Raw genomic sequence first — 22,520 nt, forward strand, 5'->3', positions numbered from 1 at the left:
GTGCCAAGTTTCTATTCCATAAATCAGCTTTCATAAAGGGAGAGAGCTGCATTAGAAAGAAGTCTGGTCGTAATGTGAATTGGTGCAGTGAAGCAAGGAGAGTCGTTTGTTGCTCCCCACGGACCTGATTGACAAGGTAAAAAGATCTTAAAATATACATATTGCTGTTCGATCACATCAAAAGCAAGTACCTATTATAAAGGAAATCACAGAATTTTCAAACACTAGTGACAACTGCTGACAAGGCCCCTTTTGTCTATATATGTTGCCATTCTTTGCACACAAACTATTTTTCAAAACTATAATCAAATTTCTTAACTCAAGAAGCAAAAAATGTGATAAATTGTTGCTACAAACTGAAGCAAAGCAGATTAATAAGAATAAAAATAGAATAATTAAATGAAAAAATTGTCTTCCTTGTCACCATATGAACATTTATTTATGTGGACTTCTTGTCTTGCTTCTAAAATGTGATCCTCTAGTTTGTGTAGAGGAGACATGTAACCCTGTGAAGGTTGACAGTAGTGCAATCTCTTCAAGGTATTAAATAAATAACTTTGATTTCTTTTGGGCAAATGAAGGTGCTGAAAATTGTTTTTTGAGCAGAATTTTTTGGGGAATAAATTGAGAATAAAATGTGTGCAAGCGTTTGCTGTTGTAGCAGTTGCTTTTGAACAGAAGAATGTTGGTAAAGTGCTTCTGGAATTTAAGGCTGCCGGGCTTACAGGCCCCTGAGACTACTGCTGCAAATCATGAAGGCTACGCTTGGCATGCAAGGACAGTGAATTCTTGTAACAGCAGACACTTGAAGATACCACCCGAGCAGCCAGCAGATTCACTGAAGATACCTTCAATGTCTAAATCAAATTGAGCAAAGACATTTCCACATATGCTGATTCTGACGAAAGGTCACAGACCTGAAATGCTAACTTGTTTCTCTTTCCGCAGAGGCTGCCAGACCTGATGAGTGTTTCTAGCATTTTCTGTTTGTACTGCAGGTTGAATCTGCATAAATAAAATCAATGCTAATTTGGAATGTCAATGAACACAACATTTTGTGGCAAAAACAAAATACTGCAGATGCTGGAAATCTGAAACAGAAACAGAAAATGATGGAAATACTCAGCAGGTCAGGCAGCATCTGTGGAGAGCAAAAACAGAGTTAACATTGCAAGACAGTCAGGATCCGAAACATTAACTCTGTTTTTTCTCTCCACATATGCTGCCTGACCTGCTGAGTATTTCCAGCACTTTCTGTCTTTGTTTCAACATATTGTGGAACCATTTGAAGTGGAAACAGTTTCAGTATATAGATTAGGTACGAACGACTCTCTCTCAATACCCCAAATAGCACTCTATTTACTCTGACCCTCTGCAATGTTCCATTACTACCTGTTGATAATGGCTAACAGTTTCATGAGATCACTCCAGCACAATGCTATACCTGAAAAATCCAGTTTCCCTTTTAACCCTGTGATATCTCTATAATTTAAGAACTTTACCTGTGCATCCACTTTTCCCATTTTAATTTCCCAAGCCCACATTTGCCTGTGTAAACTTGTCAAACTGATTACTGGGTTTGTTACCATTGAGGATCACCACCAGCACGTGTGTCAGCATCTGTAAAGAGAAAAGGCGGGTTAATGTGGATCCTTTCATCAGAACTGATGGAAGGTCATCGATCTGAAACGTTAACTCTGTTTCTCTCTGCAAATATGCTGCCTGACCTGTTGTGCATTTCCAGCATTTTCTGTTCTTATTTTAAGTTTCCAGCATCATTTTAGGTTAATGTTTTGGGTAGGTGCTCCAGGTTTTTTTTTTTAGCAACAAATGATTTCTAATTCTAAATGGATAGTAACTGTTAATGTATTTTTACCTCAGTCAGTAGTTTAGCAAAATATCTGTTAATATTATGACCGTCCTGTGTTTATTTGTGAGTGAGCAGTGGGTGCCAGACCTGAGGCAATCTCTCCCGATCCGGAGCGGGCTGCTCTGTATGTGCAGTATAAATAAAGCCCAGACTATAATGAGTATATATAAACCAGCAGGAGATTCTACCCTCTCAATGACACCAAGCAACATCCAGAGAGGTTCAAGATCGTGGTGGTGACGTGTTAGGTTATTTATTTATATATAGGTTTTGAACACATATTGACAAACTTCAGATGTTTTACTACATACAGAAAGTTTTGAAGTTTATGAAATTAGAAGTATTTTACTTCACATACTGTGTATTTCTGAACCAGAATGTTACTTGGCTTTGGCATTTTCACAACGTTTGCTTGTATTTTTAATCAGTAACTACCTTTTTAGCTGGACAGCCTCGGAGTGAATTGGGTCGATAATATTGGTCAAAATTTTGCTTTTTAAAAAGTCTTCAAATGTCGAAAAAAAATCATCTGCCCAGAAAATAAGTGCTCTGAACGGAAAACACACGAACTAATATTAAAAGTGGGTATTCTCTTTTGCTGTGAAATGATCAGAGGTCACGGGGTGGAGGGGGGGGGGGTTGCCATCCACGTGTTCATTTTCTGGGGGAAGGTAGAGGGTTTTTTTTAAACCCCAGTTTGTTATGCATGATTTTTATGGGTTTCATCCACAAGAACATGGAACAGGAGTTTCTATGAATTAAGCTGGGGACGCAGAGTGGGCATTCTGCAGAGTGCCAGTGGATATTGGAGAGAAGAAGGCGAACTGGTGCTCGGTTTGGCCTCGCTGAGTGTCTCTGATCTTGATAAGTGTCTATTGATGTAAGCCGAGTTGCTGGAAGTGGAGATAAACCTCCCACTATTACGCGCTCTCTCGGGGTGTTGCAGACTTTCAGATTTTGTTCGTGTGTCTCTGTTATTGTGCTGGGAGCTGTTTATCCGGAAGAGCTGCTTTTTGTAAACTGTAGGAGAGCGGGTCGCCGTTCAATGATCCCACTTTTTGAGAGTTCAAAATCACCGCCCCATCTCCAGTAAACAGGCAATGCCTCGAATGGATTACAATCTACTTAAGTAACTTCTACTGAAAATCAATACTGAAAGGAGAATCCGAGTTGAAAATGCCTTGAATCCTTGTAGTAGAGCGAAGTGTATTCAATGGTCCCTCCTTGGGATGCCCATGCTAATGGTTTATAACCAAAGATCATTCTCTTTCAGTATCCAGCCACCTGTTCGCTGAACAGGACAGTCTTGGAGCGACAGAAATGCAGACAGCAGAAAATCTCAACCACAACTACTTTGTGGCCCGTTCAGTTTATTCTGAAACTAGTTTCCTAGAGGAAAATGAAAAAAAGGAAAAGGTCCCCAGAACTATACGCGACCGACTGGCCAAGAGATGCAGGTGAGTGAAGGTTTTCTGGCTCTCAAGGCATCCTTTTCAAAGCTCTCTTAGCCTCTCGCTTTTATTACGCATCGAAACCAGCGCGGATTCTTCTTCCCCTTAAATTCACCGAGACGTCATAATTTGTCAGGCATGAGGTGAAACCATTTTTTAAAAAACTATCATTGTCCATTGAAAATAATATCCGAAGAAATAATTTCTTTGGGAGGATACGTTTCAAACGATCCAACATTGCAACGTAGTAATTGCAAAATCTGGCAGGAAACGGAATTTGATTAAGATAAATGACTTTTTCTTGTAACATTATAAACCAGAATTGCTGATTGGCGTTTAAGACAACTATCATTGCTGCTGCTGCCAGTCTGGTTAGAATGTAAGGTAGGAATCGAACAAGACCACTCAATTCATCTGGGAATCTGGTTTAGTTCCACCCAACAGCTATTGCCCAATGTGCAAATACCATTTTGTATTTTTCAACAACGTGTATTTATATAGCACCGTTGATGTAGAAAAACATTCCATGGTATTTCATAGAGGTATAAAGAATGTCAAGCTAAAGGAAAGATTAGGAAGGGTGACCAAATGCTTAGTGAAAGAGGTGTGCTTTAAGGAGGAGAGGAAGGTAGAGTGGTCTCGGGAGGGAATTCTGCAGCAGCTGAAGGGATGGCTACAAATGGTGGGTAAGGAGTGGGGGGTTGTGGAGTAGGGTAGTACAAGAGGCCAGTTAGAGGAATGAGTATAAATCCAAAGCATGGAAATGAATAACAAAGATTCACAGCCCTTTGAGTGAAGAAATGTCTCCTCATTTCAGTCCTAAATGCCCTACCCCCTTATTTTGAAACTGTGACCTCCCCCCTCCCTTCTAGACTCCCCAGCCAGGGGAAACATGCTCCTAGCATCTATCCTGTCAAGCCCCTTAAGAATTTTATGTTTGGATGAGATCACCCACTTAGTCTCTCCTCATAGGAGAATCCACACATTCCCTCATCCAAGGAATTAGTCTAGTGAACTTTCATTATCCTTCCTCGAAGGCAAATATATCCTTCCATAGCTAAGGAGACTAAAACTGCAGGTGTGGTTTCGCCAAGACCCTAGACAATTGTAGTAGGACTTCTTGACTCTTGTACTCCAATCTTTTTGTAATAAAAGAGGGCGGCACAGTGGCGCAGTGGTTAGCACTGCAGCCTCACAGCTCCAGCAACCCGGGTTCAATTCTGGGTACTGCCTGTGCAGAGTTTGCAAGTTCTCCCTGTGACCGCGTAGGTTTTCGCTGGGTGCTCCAGTTTCCTCCCACCGCCAAAGACTTGCAGGTGATAGGTAAATTGGCCATTATAAATTGCCCCTAATGTAGGTAGGTGGTAGGGAATATAGGATTACTGTAGGGTTAATATAAATGGGTGGTTCTTGATCGGCACAGACTCAGTGGGCCGAAGGGCCTGTTTCAGTGCTGTATCTCTAAAATAAAAAAAATAAAAATAAATAAAAAGACTAACATACCATCTGCCTTCCTAATTGCTTGCTGTACCTGTATGTTAACTTCTAGTGATTTGTATAGAAGGATACCCAGGCTCCTCTGAATATCAACATTTTCAGTCACTCACCTTTTTAAAAACTATTCTGCTTTTCTATTTTTTTACTACCCAAAGTGGAAAACTCCACATTATATTCTGTTTGCCACATTCTTGTCTACTTACTTAACCTGTCTATATCTCTTTGCAACCTCTTTGTGTCCTCCTCACAACTTACTTTTCTACCTAACTTTGTATCATCAGCAAACTTCAATACATTACACGGTCCCTTCATTTAAGTCATTGAAAGAGATTCTAAATAGCTGAGGCCCAAGCACTGATCCTGGTGCTACTCCACTACCAACCTAAAATTGACCTGTTTATTCCTACTCTCTTTTTGTCTGTTAGCCAATCCTCAATCCAAGTTAATATATTCCTCCAGTCCCATGAGCCCCAATTTTGTACAATACCCTCTGTGTGACACCTTATGTAGTGCTTTTTGAAAATCTAATTACACTATGTCCACTGGTTCCTCCTTATCTAACCTGTTAGTTATACCTGCAAAAAACACGTAATAGATTTGTCAAACACAATTTCCCTTCCATAAATCCATGTTGACTCTGCCTAAACGTATGAATTTCTAAGTACCCTGTTAACCATGTCTCTAATAACAGATCCCAGCATTTTCCCTACTACTGATGTCAGACTAATTGGCCTATAGTACAAAAGTGAAATACTGCAGATGCTGGAAATCTGAAATAAAAACAAAATGCTGGAAACACTCAGCATTTCAGGCAGCATCTGTGGAGGGAGAAACAGAGGTAATGTTTCAGTTCTGTCACCTTTCATCAGAACTGAGAAAAGTTAGAAGTTTAATAGGTTTTGAGCAAGTGAAGGGTGGGAGGGTAGGAAGCAGGAGAAAAAGGAAGGTCTGATAGGGTGGAGGGTAGGAGAGATTAAATGACAAAAGGTGTCATGGTACAAAGCCAAAAGGAATAGGGATGGGACAAGTAAAGAACCAAAAGATGTGTCCGGATGAAGTGTGAATGGCAGGCTAGCAGCCGTCTGAACACAAAGTAAATGGATTAAGAAAAATGAGAAAAACTGAACCAGCAAAAAACAATAAAATGGGAGCAAAAGTTCTGATCTAAAATTGTTGAACTCAGTGTTGAGTCCAGAAGGCTGTAACGTGCCTAGTTGAATGATGAGGTGCTGTTCCTTGAGCTTGCTTTGAGTTTCATTGGAACACTGTAGCAGGACAAAGATAGGTCAGAGTGGAAGCAAGGTAGAGAATTGAAATGACAAGCGACAGGAAGCTCAGGATCATGCTTGTGAACTGAACTGGGGTGTGCCGCAAAGCAGTCACCCAGTCTGCGTTTAGTCTCCACATTTTAGAGGCGACCACGTCGTGAGCAGCGAATACAGCATACTAAGTAGAAGTACAAGTAAATTGTTGTTTCACTTAGAAGGTGTATTTGGGGCCTTGGACGGTGAGAAGGGAGGAGGTAAAAGGGAAGGTGTTGCATCTCCTGCACTTGTATGGAATGGTGCTGTAGGAAAGGGAGGGGGTGTTGGGGGTAACTGAGGAGTGGACTAAGATGTCGCAGAGGGAACGGTCCCATCGGAATGCTGGAAGATGAGGGGAGGATATGTTTGATGGCATCACGCTGGAGGTGGAGGATAATCCGTTGAATATGGAGGCTGGCAGGTGGAAAGTGAGGACACGGAGATCCTTATCATGGTTCCAGAATGGAGGGGAGGGGATGGGGTGAGAGCAGAAATGTATGAAATAGAGTGGACACAGTTGAGGGCTGAGTTAGGAATGGAACAAGGAATGTTCGACATAACCCACAATAAGGCAGGCATAGCTAGGACCAAAGCAGGTACCCATGGCAATGCCTTTTATTTGGAGGAATTAAGCAGAGTTGAAGCAGAAGTTGGTCAATATGAGAACAAGTTCAGGTAGGTGGAGGAAGGTGGTAGTGGATGAGGACTGGTTGGGCCTCCAGTCAAGGAAGAAGTAGAGAGCTGTTCTGATTGGGGAAGGAGATGTAGAGGGATTGGACATCCATGGTAAAAAGGAAACTGTTAGGGCCAGGAAACTGAAATGTCCTTGTGGAGTAGATTGCTCGCTGGTTCATTTGTAGCATTCAAAATTGAATCAGGTCAATTTCTGGTTTAACAAAGAGTAGAAGAATATAAGTTTAGAGTAGGAAAATAAATGAAAAATGGTCGGGATAGACTCAAAGCAGATTGGAATGAGATCTTTTGTTGCTTTTTAGCATTTCTTCTTATTGAAACAAACCAAAGAGGTAAATTTGTGATTTTTCAATGTCTCATTAATCCTATGATGTTATGTCCTTGAAATCTCTACATTTTGTGTTATTATAATCCATACTGTTAGATTTTCTTCTTTGTTTTCAGTTTATTTTTGGTCTGGCCCATATTATGAAGGGCACTACATAATTTGACAGACATTGGGATTGTCCCATGTGAATTGAACTGCAATGATTTTGATTTTGCTGCATGTATTATAGCAGGTTATAAATGTTGTGATTTCTTTCCTCCCCAGTTGCTCAGCTAAAAGGGTTATGGGTATAATTAAAAGCCTTCTTCCTGTATTGGATTGGTTGCCCAAGTACAGATTGAAGGAATGGTTGCCTGGTGACATTATTTCTGGGCTGAGCACTGGCCTGGTAGCAACATTACAAGGTACGTTTCTTTGCAGGATGACACATTTTCTATTTCACTTCACGTCTTTCTCATTAGAATTTGAAGGAATTGATAGTTCTCTTGGTCTACGCAGTTATAGTTCTTGCAGTCACTGGTTGTTCTTTATTTGACTGAGGTGGAGAATTTTGCTCCTCTTCACTGACTAAGAACTATCGGTAATTTTCAGACTTGTGACTTAAGACCAAATTCCTTTTCCGTACTTTCTATAATTGACCTTTAGTTGCGGTTCCATTCTATATGTGGCATGGTTAAATACGCTTCGTGTAATATGACCCTTTCCACTAATTTAAAGAAAAAAATCTATTTTTCCCCCTTAACGATGACATGACAGGTATATAATCTGCTACTGAAAAGAGGAATCCATATTTATACATTGCATTAATTATTACCAATGGTATTTTCTTTTTACCTAGGCTGACAGCTCACCGACGACCACTTTTGAGCCAATGGAACTCGGCTGGTCTTTTAAATTACTATGTTCCCAAAAAAGTAGCAAAAGGCCTATTTTCACCAACTAGCTAGTGCAATGGATGATACTTATGACTCCTTGTATTTTATGCACTTTTTACTTCTTAAAATGGTGACATGAAGGGTAACATTTTTAACTGTTGAATTTAAAACCTTCACTGAGAACTCATTGACTTTATGATCTGAATCACAGGCCCAAGTCTTACTTATTAATAAAAGGATCTGAATAAAGTGGTTTAACATTTGGGGACGTGTTTTGGTGTTTGAATAGTTCATATACTGCATTAAGATCAAACCAGCCTTTCTCTATGCTGTCTGGTCCAATAAAGTTACACAACTTGAATGCAATGCAGCCTATGGTAGCATCACAGGAGATGTTGAATGGAGGCCATGTGCTTCATCCTGGTGCAGATAAAGGGATTAGAGATTACTCACCATAGGTTGTTCCTGAGCAACTGCTGGTTAGCCTGATTGTAGAGCTACAATTGCAGAACCTGGAATCTGGTCTCTTGTGAGAATTCTCAGGCAGAGAATGATGTTTAGTCATAAAATAAGGGAAGACAAAGTAAACCAGTAATATTTGAGCAACGCCCCTCTAAATCATACTTTCCCCCTTCACTTTCCTCTGACCAAAGACCTCAGCTTCATCCTCTTACACCCCCAACTCAGTCAATTTTAAACTTGACACGATGCGAGCTCTTCTCCCTTTTCTACACTAACTTCATTGGCCAGGAGTCTTTTCACCACCATCGCCACATTCCCATCCCTACCACATTTCCCTTTCTCCTATCCTCAGAATTCTTGCTGCACGTGGATCCCATCCTGTGGCCTCTTGTACTCTCTTGATCTTTTCATTGGGAGCTACCATCTCAATTTCTCTAAGTTTCCTCGCTCACTTTAGCCTCTGTCCCTCTGAACCTGCAGCATTCCATTCTCTCAGGCACAACCCTGACATTGTCATTAAAGCTGCTGACCAGGCTGGCGCTGTTTTGCAAATAGGCCTCTATCCTGTAGAGACTGAATACTGACTCTATGAACCTCCTCTTACCTCCCCTGGACCATGGCCCCATGACCGAACATCAAGCCAGTCACTAATTCTTCTTCTCTGAAGCTCTTCTCTCCACAGTCTCCAACCTCAGCTCCCAACCCTGCACAGCCTCCTCCTACCTTCTTCCCAAGATCCACAAACAGGACTGTCCTGGTATGCCCATTATTATAGCTTGTTGTCCCAGGGAACTTATGTCTTTCTATTTCAACTATTTTCTCTTTGTCCCCTTGTCCAGCCTCTTACCCCCTACATCTGCGACTCTTACAACACCCTCTGCCACTTCCAGTTTCCTGATCCTAACCCTTTCCTTTTCACCATGGATGTCCCGTCCTTCTACACTTTCATCCCTCACCAGGACAACTTGCAGGCTCTCTGCTTCTTCAATGGAGTCAGGGATAGATCATGTGAAGGCAAGGAAGGGGTGAAAATTGGAAACAAAGTTAATTAAAATTTTTCAGTTTGGGGCGGAAACAGGAAACCACACAGATGCAGCGTACTGGAAAATGAATTGAGGGAGGGGATAATTCTCCAGTGCCCATCCATCACCATCCTGCTCTGTTTGGCTGAACATGTTCTTGCATTGAACAACTTCTCCTTTTGAGTCTTCTCATTTCTTCCAAATAAAAGGTGTTGCAATGGGACCTAGTTATGGGTCCTAGTTACACCTGCCATTTCATGGATATGTGGAGTATTCTTTGTTCCAGTCCTACTCTGATCCCCTCCCTCAATTCGTTTTCCAGTACATTGTATCTGTGTGGTTTTCTGTTTTCACCCCAAACTGAAAAATTTTAATTAACTTTGTTTCCAATTTTCATCCCTTCCTTGCCTTCACATGATCTATCCCTGACCCTTCCTTTCCCTTCTTCGACTTCCCTCTCTTCATTTCTGGGGACAGGCTATCGACCAATATCTACTATACGCTCAGTGACAGCCACAGCTACCTTGATTACACTACACTTCCTCCTACCCCTCTTCCTGTCAGGACTCTTTCCCATTCTCCCAGTTTCTCAATCCCCCTCACATCTGTTCTGATGTTGCCACCTCCCAATTTAGAATACTGTATTCACTGCTCACAATGTGGTCTCCAATATATGTCTTCCTTTCTCAACTAAGGATTTCCCTTCACCATGATTCACAGACTCTTAACCAAGTCCATTCTATTTCCCTGACATTTGCTCTCATCTTCCTCTCCCTCCAAGAATCACGATAGGGTTCCTTTTGTCCTCACCTTGCACCCCACTAGCCTCCACATTCAATGGATCGTCATCCACTACCATCAAACACACCTTTCCCTCCAGCATTCTGAAGGAACGGTTCCCTCCCTGACACCCTGGTTCACTCAGCAATCAGCCCGAACACCTGCTGTCCTTCCCATGCAAGCACAGGAGATGCAACTCCTGCCCTTTCACTTCTCCCATTCTCACCGTCCAGGGCACCCAACATTCATTCTTTCCAGTTGAAACAGCGATTTACTTGTGCTACTTTCAATTTACTATACTGTATTAGTCACTCACAATGCAGTCTCCTCTACATTGGGAGACGAAAAGCCAATTAGGTGATTACTTTGCCTCTGTTCATTCCAGAAACATAATCCTGACCTTTTGGTCATTTGCCAGTTTAATTCTCCATCTCACTCCTCCTACTCTGACTTTTCTCCCTTGGCCTCCTACACTGTTCTAATGAATCTCAATTGAAGCTCGAGGAACAGTACCTCATCTTTGATTAGACACTTAGCCTTCCAAACTCAACATTGAGTTCAACAATTTCAGTTCATAACCACTACTCTCATTTTTTTTCAGACAGCAGGTTTTGGGAATGGTTCTGCTGTTGCCATTAACAGCTCCTCCTAGACCCATCTTTTGTTTCTTTATTATCCCACTACCATCATCTCTTGTCATTTAATCACTTCTGCCTTCCAACCTATCAAACTCATCCCTTTCATTCTATCCTTCCCTGCCCACTTCTTTGCCTCTGAACTTGCTTAAAACCTGTTATATCTCTAACTTCTGCAAGTCGCAACAAAAAGTCATTGACCTGAAATGCTAACTCGTTCTCTTTCCAAAGCTGCTGCATGACCTGCTGAGTATTTCCAGCATTTTCTGTTTTTATTAAAATGGTGGTAATTGGAAAAACTGGACCAGAATGTCATATCATTCTTACTTCTGGATGGAATTTTGATTCCAGACAAGAACTGCAAAAATGGTGTCAGGTCTATTCATGTGATGTAGCTTTGCAGAAACAAATCTGTTAACTTAGGAAGAAAATTTTCTTCTGCTCTGCTCTTTGGTCACACACTATTCACTTTTCATTGTTTGTACCAGCAACTAAAATTTCTTAATGAAGGGAGAGAATAGTAAAACAGATGCTAGACTTTTGCTATGAAATAGCTTTAAAGAAATAAAACAAATATGTAGTGTACATATTTGCCTAGACATTTACCAGTATGTGAGTCAGATTTTATTACATAATGCTACAGCTCTCCACGACAAACTTTTTTTCTGGTCCAGTCAGACATGTCATAAGCAGGAGCAGGCCTCACACAACAGATGTCAGAGATAATTTTTTTGATCAGAACTATTTTGTTGCTTGCTGTGAGATTATAATATTTATACCAAATATTTCATGTATTTTAATTTTTTTTAACTTCTAGGTCTGGCATTTGCTCTGTTGGCTGAAGTCCCTGTTGCCTATGGTCTCTTTTCAGCTTTTTTCCCCATTCTGCCCTATTTCTTCTTGGGAACTTCAAGGCATTTAGCTGTCGGTGAGTACACTTTGTCTGTCTGAATCTTCTGAGTTTTCTTTTGTTCATACCTCTAGAATGGGTATGTTCCAAATAAAAATGGAAGTGCTTTGTACATTTGCTGAATTGGGATTTTATTAATAGATAGTCTGTTAATGAATGTTTGCTGTAAAGCTTTTTTTTAGGTATAGCCTATGCCTTCTGCTTTAACTATACTTTGTAGGCAATACTACAACTGAACATTTATTGGATTAGCTGAAGTACTTTGATTTTTTTTTTTGATTTTTACCTGATCACATGGAACTCAGGAGATCAGTTTTAGACTTGATCAGAATTAGTCCCCACCTAATAAAAGCCTACTTTTAGAGTTTGATTAATTACATGAGTGTGCACATAACAGAAAATATTATTGCTAATCAAATCAACACACATACATTTCCTATACAAGAATAGAACATTGGGATGAGGATAGGATGGCGCTCCATTGTGATGTCCCCAATGTCCACTCTCATCATCTAGATAGGTTCATGTATGAAGAATGGCCACGTAGATAAGCTACAGGAGGGCATCTGGCATGCGTGAAATCTTACTCCGGCATGTGTTTGCACCATACGTGGAAAGAAGAGAAAATTTATATGGGTGAAAGAGAACTGGATTGCAAATTTGCAGAGCGTTCCTATTTGAAAACTCCCATCATATCATATCAGTCAGAATAATATGCAATTGCTCTGTTCAGCTCCTGACATTGATACATTTATTTGCTTGACTTTGCATAGGACCTTTTCCAATTACCAGTTTGATGATAGGATCTTTGATTCTATCAATGACACCTGATGAAAATTTCCTGATTTCAAGTAACATGACAGATCTCAATAGTACAGTTGTGGATACTGTTGCTAGAGATGGCCAGAGAGTCGTAATTGCATCCTCAGTTACTGTTCTTGCTGGCATTATTCAGGTAATATACTTTTAATTGTGTTGATATTTCTACTCCTCAATCAAAATCATGAGGGGGCTGGACACCGTAGATAGGGAGAAACTGTTCCCATTGGTGGAAGGGTCAAGAACCAGAGGACACTGATTTAATGTGAATGCCTTTGGTTCTTTTGTCAATGTGAGGAAATACTTTGTAATGCAGCATGTGGTTAGGAACTGGAATACACTGCCTGAGAGGATGGTGGAGGGAGATTCAATCGTGGCTTTCAAAAAGGATTTGGACAATTATTTGAAGAGAAAATTTGCAGGGCTACAGGGAAAGGGCGGGAGAGTGAGACTAGCTGAGTTGCTCTTGCAAAGGGCCAGTGTGGACACAATGGGCTGATCCTGTGCTGTAACCATTCTATAATTCTGTGAATTAAAACATGTTACTGTTTAAATAATATTCATAACAGCTGTTTCCTTCAAATTTTAGCTTGTGCTTGGAATTCTGCAAGTTGGTTTCATTGTTCGGTACCTCTCCGTCCCATTAGTGGGAGGATTTACAACAGCTGCTGCATTTCATGTTTTTGTCTCTCAATTGAAAATATGTTTAAGTGTCCCAACAAAGAGTTACATGGGCGTCCTTTCCGTCATATATGTGAGTATATTTTCTTGTGCTTGTTAAGCACAAAGTCCTGTTTTATGTGAAGCAGTTTTGAATATGAAGACTATTTGTGACTGTAAAATGCTATATTTATTATTTGAGAGATATGGTTGCCACCTTCTGCTTTTCTCTATAAGTTTGGTTATAAAATGCATAGGGGGGAAAAGATAAAAACTGCTCATTTTTAAACTACTCAAATTGCAACCATTGCCTTTTTTATAACATTTGATTAAAAACAAATTTAAGGTAATTCAAACTAATTAACAGTCTAATAATCCTCATTTCATAAAAAGACATGTGTAAAGCCATAGTAAGACACTTGAGAAATACAAATTCATAAGCTGCAGCAACAACAAAAGTAGCAGTCAATCATGACTTGTGCAATAAAGAGGCTGCCAAGCAACCATTCGACTCCCCATGAATTTCAAAAAGAATCTAACTATTGTGTATGGACAAATAGTTGAACATTGGTCCAAAGCAACAGATTGAAGTCATTTTCAACAAGGAGACTCAACTGTGCTTGTGAGTGTGGTCATGGGGAGATGGGTACACATTTTTGTTGGAAAGGGCAACCCTCTAACATGGCAATATGGTGCTGACAGCATCAATGGTGTCTCTGCAGAGGACCTGGCAGGAGGTCCAGATGAAGCTGCACACAATGTAAAGCAGAACATGGGTACGAACTGAATATTATGAAGTTAGAGAGCAGAACATCATGTGCACACAAGGGAAAGATTGTGGTTGTAAAAGATAATGTGTAAAAGGTTGTATTGACACGCACAAATGTTGACAGGAATGTAATGTGAGGTATCAGAAGTGAAAATTGTAGATGTAGATAAATTACTTTTAACACACCATAACAGGACAGGAAATATATTGCAGCAAGCAATTTCTATGAGCCAAATACAGCGGATTGAAAATGCATCTCAAACCAGGGCTGCATGATCATCTGCCAGCAGCCAGTGAAAGGTTGTTGGCTGTCTGTTATACAGTGGATATTTTCCAAGTGTGGCAGTGAGATATATGCACAGGACAGTGTGGTTATAGGGGGCCATTGCCGGGGGAGGGGAGGTCTTAAGGGCACAGGTGCCTAATGAAACTTATAAATTTAAATGTCACTTCCCTGAATAAGTGCTCCAGCTACATTATGGAGGTTCCCTAATTTACACAAAATGTGAGGTGAGTGAGTCTTGTGCACTGGCTCTTGCTCCTGTTTACACTCACTGCCTGCACTAGGGCACTTTGGTATGTTATAGGCCTCAGTCTTCCATGCCCAATTTTTCTAGGCATCCAACACCATATCAGCCAACTTCTCTCAATCTCCACAGCTGTTATAGCAAGAGTTTTACCTTTAACCATAATAGAAGGACATTGCATGTAGCAGGTGGTGGCTGCAGACATGAAGGTATTGGTGTTATATGAAGAAAACATGGTGGAATTGTTGGCAGGAAGAGTCTGGAAGGGATTGGAATATTACAAATAAATCATGGTCTGTTCCATATTAAAATCAGGTTTTCTGTAGTCTCATATCTTTAGTCTGTGCATCCATATGATAGTACACAAACACTTAACAATTCATGTAATGACAATGCAGTATTACATTGGTTAGTAGACTCCATGTTCAATTAGCTCTCTTCATAAATCAGGCTATCACCAGCAACACTTAAGTAACACCTCATAACTGAACAAAAACTGTCATCACTTCCAGTTGAAACAGCTACCAGCACAAATGCATACCCTGTGGAAGGTTGGGGGGGGTGGGGGGGAAATCACCTGGTACGGGGAGAAGAGCAGCACTGAGGTACAGACCTTAGTGGGAATACTTTCAAATGTAGGTTGTAGCAGGACTGTATTGAGAAGTCAGTTGTCTCCCTGCACATGAAAGTTGGTTTGGATAGTTCAGCAATAACTAAATATGCATTACCATGTTCTATTTGAGTGATATCTTGGAAAAACAGTTGTCAAAGCTGCCATAAGCCATTGAGTGCATGGCAACATCGGAGCAACTGCAATCAGGAACATAGTTATAAGAGTGTTAGCACTGGAGGAGATTCACACTTTTACTAAGGATTCTTTGGGATCAAAACTCCACAATGCAGTTATGATTGAGGAATTCCAGTGTCACAGATGACCACTAATTTTTGCTTGCACAGATCCGTGTGCATCATGAGAATACATCTTCCAGCAATGACATGCATGGAGTAGCTCAGTTTGTTATTTTGTACTCGTGTCATTCGAAGATCTGAGCCATCATGTGGCCCTATGCAAATGACAGTAGGCACTGACTCTGAACTGAGCACCCTGCAAGCACTGATCCCATAGCAAGTACAGTACCTGAGACCCTTAGAATTGCTTGATGTCCTTCATAACTATAAGTAGTTGATCTGCATTTCTCACAGCTCCACACTTGGCCATTGCCTATCCACCAGCACAAGTCTGTCAGTTAGGGGAGTACTCAATTTTAATAGGGCACATACACAACGAAAATAATATTCACAAGCGTTAATATGACTGAAAAATAAATTGAAATGGTACACTACATATACTGCACATTTTAATAACTTCACTGTCCCATTTATAGGCTCTCTATTTTCATTGTGCAACAAAGAATGCATCAGTTATCTAAAAGCAAAACAAAATAAATGCATTAAAATTGAATAGGGATTGCAAATATGGCCAGAAGAAAATAAAAGGAAGAGGTCTAGTATCCAAGTTCACTGAAAGACCTATATAATGAAACCCTCATGCACCTGTCTGCTGGCTACAGTCACAGGTCGCCTTGTTCTTTATAATGTTGACGTAGTGGAGTATGTCACAATACAGTGCCTCAGTTATTTCCATAATAGAATAGCAAAATGACTGATTTTATAGATGTGCCATCTGGATTTGGGATCCTTGATCCTGTGCAAAGGATGCTATCTATTCCTCTCATGGTCAAATCCCCTACCACTGCGACATTATGTCTTCTTTCCTCCCTGCCATGGACTGGCTCTTGTCCGACAGTGACATGGTTAGCATTCTGGCCAACTTCTCTGCAGCCTTCATCCTTATCCTCACAGATAGCAAGTACCTTGTACCTGTTGGATAGGACCAGTACCTGTGGGACCACATTCTCCTCCTCCTCTAGATTCCCCTATCCTGCTATCTGACCGTGCAGGTGCAGAAAGGGAGGTGTGTGACTGTCTTCTCAACTAAAGTATCGAGCAGTTCTTCCCGCTTCCTATGTATTGATGTGTCTTGAACTCTCACTCCAGCTTGATGACTGCGCCAGAAGGCTAAAAATATGTTTGCCCCATTGTTTGGATGTGGAGGTCATGATTCATGACTTGCCCATTCCCATTCCCTTGGAGCTGGGCAGCAGGTAAACTTGGTTCTCCAACCTCATTTACTTGACAGTAGGTGGGCCAAGCACGTTCCAGGCTGTTGATGTCTTCTTCACACTGCTGCCTGCCTCTGCACTCAGCAGTGGGCAGAACAGCGCTGTGCTAAGATCATGTGCAGCCAGCCTGCTACTCTTAAAGGCAGGCAGTGTCTCTGAAAGGGAAGCTGCACAACAATATTGCTGGAATTGAAAAGATGGAAAATGGAGCACCAGGGCAGAGAGAGGGTTCCAGGGTGATGGATACATGGTGCATGTGGGTATGAGGAGAGACGTTGTGGTTCTGCAGGGAGCCAGGAGGCCCTCAAGAACCACCCTTAAGAGAGTAGCAGCAGGTGGCCAGGGAGATCAATTCCTGTAGTCTGAACCAGAGGACGTGGCAGCAGTGCCAGAAGAAGTCTCATGACCTCACACAGGTAGTCATGGTCAGTGAATGCATTTTCACATGACATCTATCCACCACATGATCAACATCTTGTGTTGCTCAATGCACCACACCCCCATCATTTACCCAGCAGCAATCCCTGGCACACAGGACTCACGCACAACATCCAGATAATTGGCCATGCTTAAGATGTCAGCTTTTTTGAAGCATTCGGGTCAGCTTTTGCTCGTCTTTTTGGTTATGTATTAGAGATACTTGCCACGAAACTACAGTCACACACAAACAAAAGATTTTGTTGGGAGCTAGGTGGATTTGCTAAAGTGGTTGATAGGTTAATTGGCCATTATAAATTGCCCCTAGTATAGGTAGGTGGTAGGGAAATATAGGGACAGGTGGGGATTTGGTAGGAATATGGGATTAGTGTAGGATTAGTATAAAATGGATGGTTGATGGTCGGCACAGACTCGGTGGGCCGAAGGGCCTGTTTCAGTGCTGTATCTCTAAACTAAACTAAGGCTTGCCTTAACACGATTGTGACCTCTTCAGTTTAGTAGAAGCTTGAAAAAGTGGTCACATTGTTTGCTTGTCCAGTCTGCATGTGTGATTTTCACTTTCAATGCAAGCAATCCATGCTTGCATACCCAAAGTGGGGCATTTCAGGTCTCCAAGAAGGGAGAAAAATAAATATTAGAAGAATAATAACACAGCATTCATTTTTTTACTCTTTTGATCATCTTAAAATGTTATTCCTTCCAACCATTCCTGTAGGCACTGACTCCACATTGTGGTACAGTTCCATGGCGACCAGTTGCCCACTGGTACCATGCCCAACTCACCATTAATCATGCATTAGGTTGACGGTGACTACTGGCAGGCTATCTGACTGTGGAGAACATCATATCCAAGTCTGATCTGTCACTACCTGCAAAGAAATTGCACCACTTCTCCACTTCACAACAAATTAATTGGTTTGAAATGCAGGCATTATTATTCAGGCAAATGTGGCAGTCAATTTGTGCACAGCAAGATTTCACAAGTAGAAAACGAGATTGATGATTAGTTAATTTAATGGCGGGGGGTCAGAGAAAAAGTTTTAGTTTTTTTTTGTCCTTTACTGGCCTTGGGTTTTTCTGCTTCTCTCAGGAGATTACATGGCTAGGGGTGGGAAGTGGGGTCAGGCGAGAGAAGGACAGTTTAGCTATGATGGCCCAGCCATTGTGGTGGGGGTAGACTTGATGGAGCAGCTGCACTTTTCCTGCCTGGCATTTTCGTATGTTCGTATTTATTTTTGTTGTTGTTTGAGAGAAAGATTAGTCAAGACATCAGGAGAACTTCCTGCTCTTCAAAAAATGCCATGGAATCTTGTATGGCCATCTGAACAGGCAAATAGGATGTAGGTTTAACATCTTAAAAACAACACTTTTAACAATGCAGCACACCTTCCGGGCTGCACTAAATATGTGCTGAGTCCATAGTGTGGTTAGAATCCATAACTTTTTATCACAATAAAGAATGTTACCAACTGAATGAGCTGGTATAATATGAAAACTTAACCAATATCCCTTTCTCTAACTCAGGTTCAAACTGCTACTCTGGCTGAGATGTGGCATTTGATATAAGTTCTGCTTTTTAATTTATTTTGTAGACCCTTATTGACATATTCCGTAATATTCGACAAACCAATATTGCAGACTTCATTGCTGGCTTAATCACCTTTGTCGTGTGTATAATTGTGAAAGAAATCAACGCTCGTTTCAAAGATAAGATTAAAGTGCCTATTCCTATTGAAGTGATTGTGGTAAGTAAATTATCTGTGGTGAAACCTAAGGAGTTTAAGTCAATCCCATAGGTGAGGAGGTTGGAGAGTCAGTGCTTTGTTTTCTTTCCAGTTTTTGCTCTTCTTTCATGAAGGTACCCATTTTTATCTGGCTTCGCTCCAACAGCCACCTGTATGGTAACCCACCAACATGCCTGTTATTCACACAAGAGCTAACATTAAACATCAACAGACTAATCAACCAAACAAGGGTTAATTGGGTAACCTAATGCTGTTCTCACATGATGCCCACCGTTGGGCAGTTGGATCGCAATCAAGAACATGAATTATGCTTTTTTTTTTACTTCCTCTAACCCTGGGGATAGTAGCGTTTATTCTGTTGCCCCACCTGCTGCTCTGTCAAATTGATTAAGACCTTGTGATCCAATTTGGCTTGAAAAATGTTTGGCTTAGTACCACAGATTGTCTGGGGAATGTTTAATGTCATCTGTTTTCTAAATTCTTTGTTACAAGATTGAATTCAGTTTGTGTGTTTGTCGCTACTCGGGGCAATGTAGTGTTTTGATGATCCACTTTGCTTATTTACAAGACAAATTCCACTGCATCAACAAATAGATAAACCATCCAGCCATTCATAAGCTTGTTTAAAAGTTGCATTTTGTCTTTTTACTTTTTGACTGGAAGATTTTTTTTTTCCCAATATTTGTGCAAGGCTCATACAGACAGAAATTACTTGCCTATATGACAGTTAACCCTTCTGATGAAGGGTCACTGACCAGAAACATTAACTCTGCTTCTCTCTCCACAGATGTTGCCAGACCTGCTGAGTATTTCCAGCATTTCTTGTTTTTATTTCAGATTTCCAGCATCTGCAGCATTTTGCTTTTATGACAGTTAACCCTTTTGCCTAAAAATGAAATAATTTGCATATTTATAGCACCTTTTACTACCTCAAGATCTTCCAAAGTGCTTTAAAGACAATGAAGTGTAGTCACTGTTGTAAAGTAGGAAACGCAGCAGCCCATTTTGAACTGCAAGATTCCATAAACAGCAATGAGATATAGACCAGATAATTTGAATTCTATTTCGGTGTTACTGGTTGAGTGACAAATATTGGCCAGAACAGTGGGAAGAACTCATTTTCTTTACAAATAACTATGGGCTCTTTTACATTCACCTGTGAGGGCTTCTATTCAACATCTCAGCTGAAAGAAAGTAATTCTGACAGTTCAGCACTCCCTCAGTATGGCATTGGAGTGTTAGCCTAGTTTACAGGCTCAAGTCTCTGGATTGAGACTTGAACACACAACCTTCTTACTTGATGCAAAAGTGCTACCATTGAGTCAAGGTTGACACCATCATAGTGGTTACCTTCATTGGAGACATCAAGCTGAATTTTACGAGCTCGCCGCCAATCTCAGCGACCAGCTTCTAAAATGGCAGCCCGCACGCGCGGTTTTACTCTGCGGAGCCGCCATTTACATGGCCATGGCGGACTGCCCCCCCCCCCGATGTGCCAACCAATCAGTGCTTTCTTCTCGTACAGTATATAGGTGTTGCTTTTGCTTACTTGGGTATTCTTGCGATTTGTCCTGATGAGTGCACGACGAAAAGCTTCGACAAAATGTCTCTATTTTCAGTAATACTTAAATTACATTAAATATTCTGATCCTGCTCCTGTCGCCGAGCGGCAGGGTGGTGGGGGGGTGGGGGGGGGGAGGGTTGCTGCCATGAGGCCCCGTCGCCGAGCTGCAGTGGGGGCCGGGGGCAGGCTGCCATGAGGCCCTGTCGGCAAGCAGCGGGGCAGGGGACTGGCACAAGGACTCCCCGCCACCAGTAATGTGGGTTGGGGCCTTCCCGGCATCGAGGCCTGTGGTGGGCCTCTCCCAGAGGTATTTTCCGGGCCCCCCTGCCATAACCCCTGACGTCAGGGGGGCGGTAAAATTCAACCCATCATCTTTTGGCATCTACACAATTCCAAAAAATAGCAACACACTTCATTTCCCTCGAAGTGGTGTCGTCATAGTTTGGACTGCCACCAGCAGCAGCTAACTAAAGTTCACACAGTCTGATATTTCTCACTGAGATGCTAGAATAGAGCATTTGACTATTGTCTCAAGGGAGCAAAGGAGGACAGGCTGGTTTAGTTACTACTATTCACAGCTTCATCAACGACAGAGCAGGATTGCTAACAGTCATGAAGAAATAGGCGGCTCAGAACCTGATTATCAGATGTAAGCAGATTCTTATGGAAAAGGACAAAAAAAATATAAACATTTTTTAAAATACTGGCCAAATTTCCTTTTGGCATTTTGCCAAGTTCCTGTCATCACCCTCAGGAACAGCCCAGTGGAATTGTTTGGAATTTCTTTCTCCCTCGCTCCCCAGAAAGAAAAAAAAAATGGAGTGGCACAGTGGTTAGCACTGCAGCCTTCAGCTCCAGGGACCCGGGTTCAATTCTGGGTACTGCCTGTGCGGAGTTTGCAAGTTCTCCCTGTGACCTCGTGGGTTTTCGCCGGGTGCTCTGGTTTCCTCCCACCGCCAAAGACTTGCAGGTGATAGGTAAATTGGCCATTGTAAATTGCCCCTAGTGTAGGTAGGTGGTAGGGAATATGGGATTACTGTAAGGTTAGTATAAATGGGTGGTTGTTGGTCTGCACAAACTCGGTGGGCCAAAGGGCCTGTTTCAGTGCTGTATCTCTAAATAAAATAAAAATAAAAAGGCTATGCTGGTCCTAATTTAAGAAGGAAAAATCCCTTACTGAACCAGCAATATCAGAAGGGACATTGCCTCCCAACATTGGGGATCCTGCTTCCTGCCCATAAGGGACCTGATGTAAAAATGGAGGCTAATATGCAGGGTCAGAAAAGACTTGTAGTGGGAAGTGAATCCCATTGGGAGGGAAGGCTCCAAGATGGAAAAGTAACCTGGGATGTGAAGGTGGGGGATTTTTTTTTTAAGTTTACATGCATACGAATTAGGAGCAGGAATAGGCCATTCAGCCCCTTGAGCCTGCTCCACTGTTTGATAAGATCATGGCTGATCTGATTGCGGCCTCAACTGTACTTTCCTGCCTACCCACTATAACCTTTGACTCCCTTGTCAATCAAGAATATACCTACCTCAGCCTTAAAAATATTCAATGACCCTGTTTCCACTGCTCTTTGGGAAGATAATTCCACAGACTAACAACCTCATTTCCATCTTAAATGGAAGGCCCGTAATTTTTAAAGTCTGTCCCGAGGTTCTAGTCTGTTCCATAAGGGGAAACATCCTCTCAGCATCCACCCTGTCAAGTCCCCTCAGGATCTTCTAAACTCCAATGGATACAGGTCCAACTTGTCCAACCTTTCCTCATAAGATAACCCCTTCATCTCAGGAATTAGTCAAGTGAACCTTTTCTGAACTGCTTCTAATGCAATTTTATCCTGTCTTAAGTCAGGAGACCAAAACTGTATACCGTACTCTAGATGTTTCACTATTGACTCCATTAATAGCTGGCCACCTTTGTCGCACCTATTGTAGTGTGGGTGCCCACTGCCCTCATTTTAATTACGTATCTTCCCACTGAC

The 22,520-nt window shown here is 41.5% G+C and overlaps 1 protein-coding gene across 2 annotated transcripts in view; it reads left to right on the forward strand.

The window, feature by feature from the left end:
- Positions 1–2,364: 2,364 nt before the first annotated feature.
- LOC137384732 (pendrin-like) overlaps positions 2,365–22,520 on the forward strand; it is a 50,475-nt gene continuing 30,319 nt past the window's right edge. Inside the window, exons 1-7 of one of the 2 annotated variants that reach the window (XM_068059087.1) lie at positions 2,365–2,451; positions 3,144–3,327; positions 7,408–7,547; positions 11,735–11,845; positions 12,601–12,782; positions 13,236–13,400; positions 18,816–18,968. In XM_068059087.1, coding sequence (XP_067915188.1) covers positions 3,191–3,327; positions 7,408–7,547; positions 11,735–11,845; positions 12,601–12,782; positions 13,236–13,400; positions 18,816–18,968 — 888 coding nt within the window. In that variant the 5' untranslated portion in view covers positions 2,365–2,451; positions 3,144–3,190. Of the gene's footprint in view, positions 2,452–2,519; positions 2,751–3,143; positions 3,328–7,407; positions 7,548–11,734; positions 11,846–12,600; positions 12,783–13,235; positions 13,401–18,815; positions 18,969–22,520 lie in introns of those variants that run through there. The other variant, XM_068059086.1, reaches the window with a different exon arrangement.

The sequence above is a fragment of the Heterodontus francisci genome, chromosome 27, assembly GCF_036365525.1.
Source record: "Heterodontus francisci isolate sHetFra1 chromosome 27, sHetFra1.hap1, whole genome shotgun sequence".
Lineage (NCBI taxonomy): Eukaryota > Metazoa > Chordata > Chondrichthyes > Heterodontiformes > Heterodontidae > Heterodontus > Heterodontus francisci.